Source organism: Augochlora pura, unplaced genomic scaffold (assembly GCF_028453695.1).
Source record: "Augochlora pura isolate Apur16 unplaced genomic scaffold, APUR_v2.2.1 APUR_unplaced_1324, whole genome shotgun sequence".
Classification (NCBI taxonomy): Eukaryota; Metazoa; Arthropoda; class Insecta; order Hymenoptera; family Halictidae; genus Augochlora; species Augochlora pura.
The window spans coordinates 1-2,262 of NW_027581357.1; the positions used below are offsets into that span (position 1 = coordinate 1).

A 2,262-nucleotide genomic window follows, 5' to 3' on the forward strand; every position below is an offset into this window, starting at 1 on the left:
ACGCAATAAACGCAGTAAATACGCGCATACTCATTTAATCCTAATATTAGGGAATACCGGTTCGGAGACACAACATTCGTATGTAAATGCTGAGCTTGTCATCACAGTATACTGTTAGTGTCTAAGGTTATCGAAACCGCAGCGTATAAAAACATTGACCGACAACTCCCATGAAATCTGTCGACCATCATCAGCGACTGTAGAAACACTGTGCAACATGTGGACGAAAATCACTGGTTTGTTCTTGCTGCTTGCTGTCGTGACAACTGTGACCGCCGACGAACCAGGTACAGCTGTCTTCTTAAAATTGGAGGAGCGTGAATCTATCGTTGCAAACGTTTCAGTTTGATCGGCTTAACTGTGTTCATTTTCTTTTCTTGCAGAAAGGAGATGCGTGGAGGGAAAAAGTTATAACGACGGATGCAACAATTGTGTTTGTATGGGAGGCCTAACGGCGTGCACCGAAATGGCGTGCGGGAAATACTACCCTGATACATGCGTTTTTGAGATGGTGGATATACTGCCTCCTCCGGAGGATTACTGGGTTGCCTAATTACGGTGTGACTGTTGAAACTATGCAGTGTCCGCGATCCTAATTCCTGTATGAATTTCATATATAGCTTGTTCTGTTACTAAAAATATTATATGTTCTTACATGTTCCGTCAGGAGTTGTAATAAATGTTTTCGCGGCAAGAGCTACCATGGTTATTAAAAGGGAAGCTTAAGCTTTCCAACGCTCCATACCAAAGTGATCTACGATTTTTTTTAGCCGAGTTATCGCTAATTATGTGCGCGCATCCATTTTGGACCCGCCAGGGGACGATCATGATCAGACAGAAAAATTGCTCTATCTTTGAGTTGCTGTAATTTCGCTCTAAATAATCGCACGGAGACGGGCCTAGGCTCATTTTAGAGGGAAAAGTCTGCTCTTGAAGAGGCCCTAAGCTATTTTTATTGTTTCTATTTTTTTATTGGAATCCAGGAGAGCAAACTTCGGCCTCATAATTGATAAAATTCCAGAATCCGTCAGAAATACTTTTGACAATCTCTGCGATTAATAATTTCAATTTCCATAATAAATAAAATATGATCACCGACCCGTCACGTTACGGCATGAAAACGATCGTCAAGCAACGTCGCCGAGATGGAATTGCGTGACACGGTCGCCGATGGTTTCTTTATCCCAGGTGATTTCGCCAGGCAATTAGGTTTTACAGCGCAGTGGCCGATTTAACACGATACTCGACCGATTGTGCAACATCCATCTCAGAGTCTCTGAGAGACACCGTGGTCGAATAGTGTGTGTCTGTGCGTGTGTGTGTGTCGTAGGAAAGGGATTAGGTGAGCCGGTGACGGTAATTTGTCACGCGTGCATGACGTCGTTCGTTGCCTTTCAACGGGGCGAGTCCTCGTTATTGGTAACAGGACAATCTGAATACCCCGGTGACACGGACCCGGCGTGTGTCCTGGTTCGCACGTATATCACACGCAAGCACACACGTGTGACATCCCACGCGTCGGATGCGCAAGGGAACCCCGTCGACGTCGTCGTCCATGCTGTGTGCCGTTTGACGGCCGACGACGCCTTCGGGCATCGCCGTCCGATGACCTACGCCAATTCCCATCGGTAGAAACACCGCATAACATTCCATCGTAATCCTCCTCCGCTCATTCCTCTTCTCTTTATGGCCGGTCCAACGAGAAAAATTTTGTCGCTGTTCGAAGCGGAAAAACCATGGTCGTAAAACGTGGCTTCAATTAAAACTTCGGAATCGTTTACGTTCAATCTGATCGCGCGATCAACGGCTCGGATACAAAGTGCCGATGAAAACTTTTTAGTGGCTGAGAGAAGGAACGTTATTAATAATAAAAGATGAGGTTTCAATGTTTCTGTGGTGGTTAAACTTGGTGTAAATTGTTGCAACGAGTGGATATTGCAGTAGTGATTGTGTCTAGGGCTTAGCAAGAGTCGAGATTATTGGGTTTTGATTGCTTTTTATTTTGTCATAGAAATGTTCGATGTTGGATGCAGAATAATATTTGATAGGGGATAGAGATTGATGTTTAATATTGAATAGTGAATGGGATGGTATTCAATATTAAATACTGGATAATATTCAATATTGAATACACTGTAATATTCAATATTAAATACTGGATAATATTCAATACACTGTAATACTCAATATTAAATACTGGATAATATTCAATGTTGAATACACTGTAATATTCAATATTAAATACACTGCAATATTCAATAT

General features: G+C 42.7%; 1 protein-coding gene across 1 annotated transcript; it reads left to right on the forward strand.

The window, feature by feature from the left end:
- Positions 1 to 7: 7 nt before the first annotated feature.
- LOC144477468 (uncharacterized) lies at positions 8 to 696 on the forward strand. Its single transcript, XM_078195191.1, has 2 exons — positions 8 to 287; positions 384 to 696. The coding sequence occupies exons 1-2, from the start codon at positions 218 to 220 to the stop codon at positions 551 to 553; spliced, it is 240 nt and encodes a 79-aa protein (XP_078051317.1). The 5' UTR covers positions 8 to 217; the 3' UTR covers positions 554 to 696.
- Positions 697 to 2,262: the final 1,566 nt, after the last annotated feature.

Bases quoted from the DNA above. Each gene is read 5' to 3' on its own strand.
- LOC144477468 (XM_078195191.1), top strand. From the start codon at position 218: ATGTGGACGAAAATCACTGGTTTGTTCTTGCTGCTTGCTGTCGTGACA. The intron at 288-383 runs GTACAGCTGTCT...CTTTTCTTGCAG, and splicing joins TGTGACCGCCGACGAACCAG to AAAGGAGATGCGTGGAGGGA.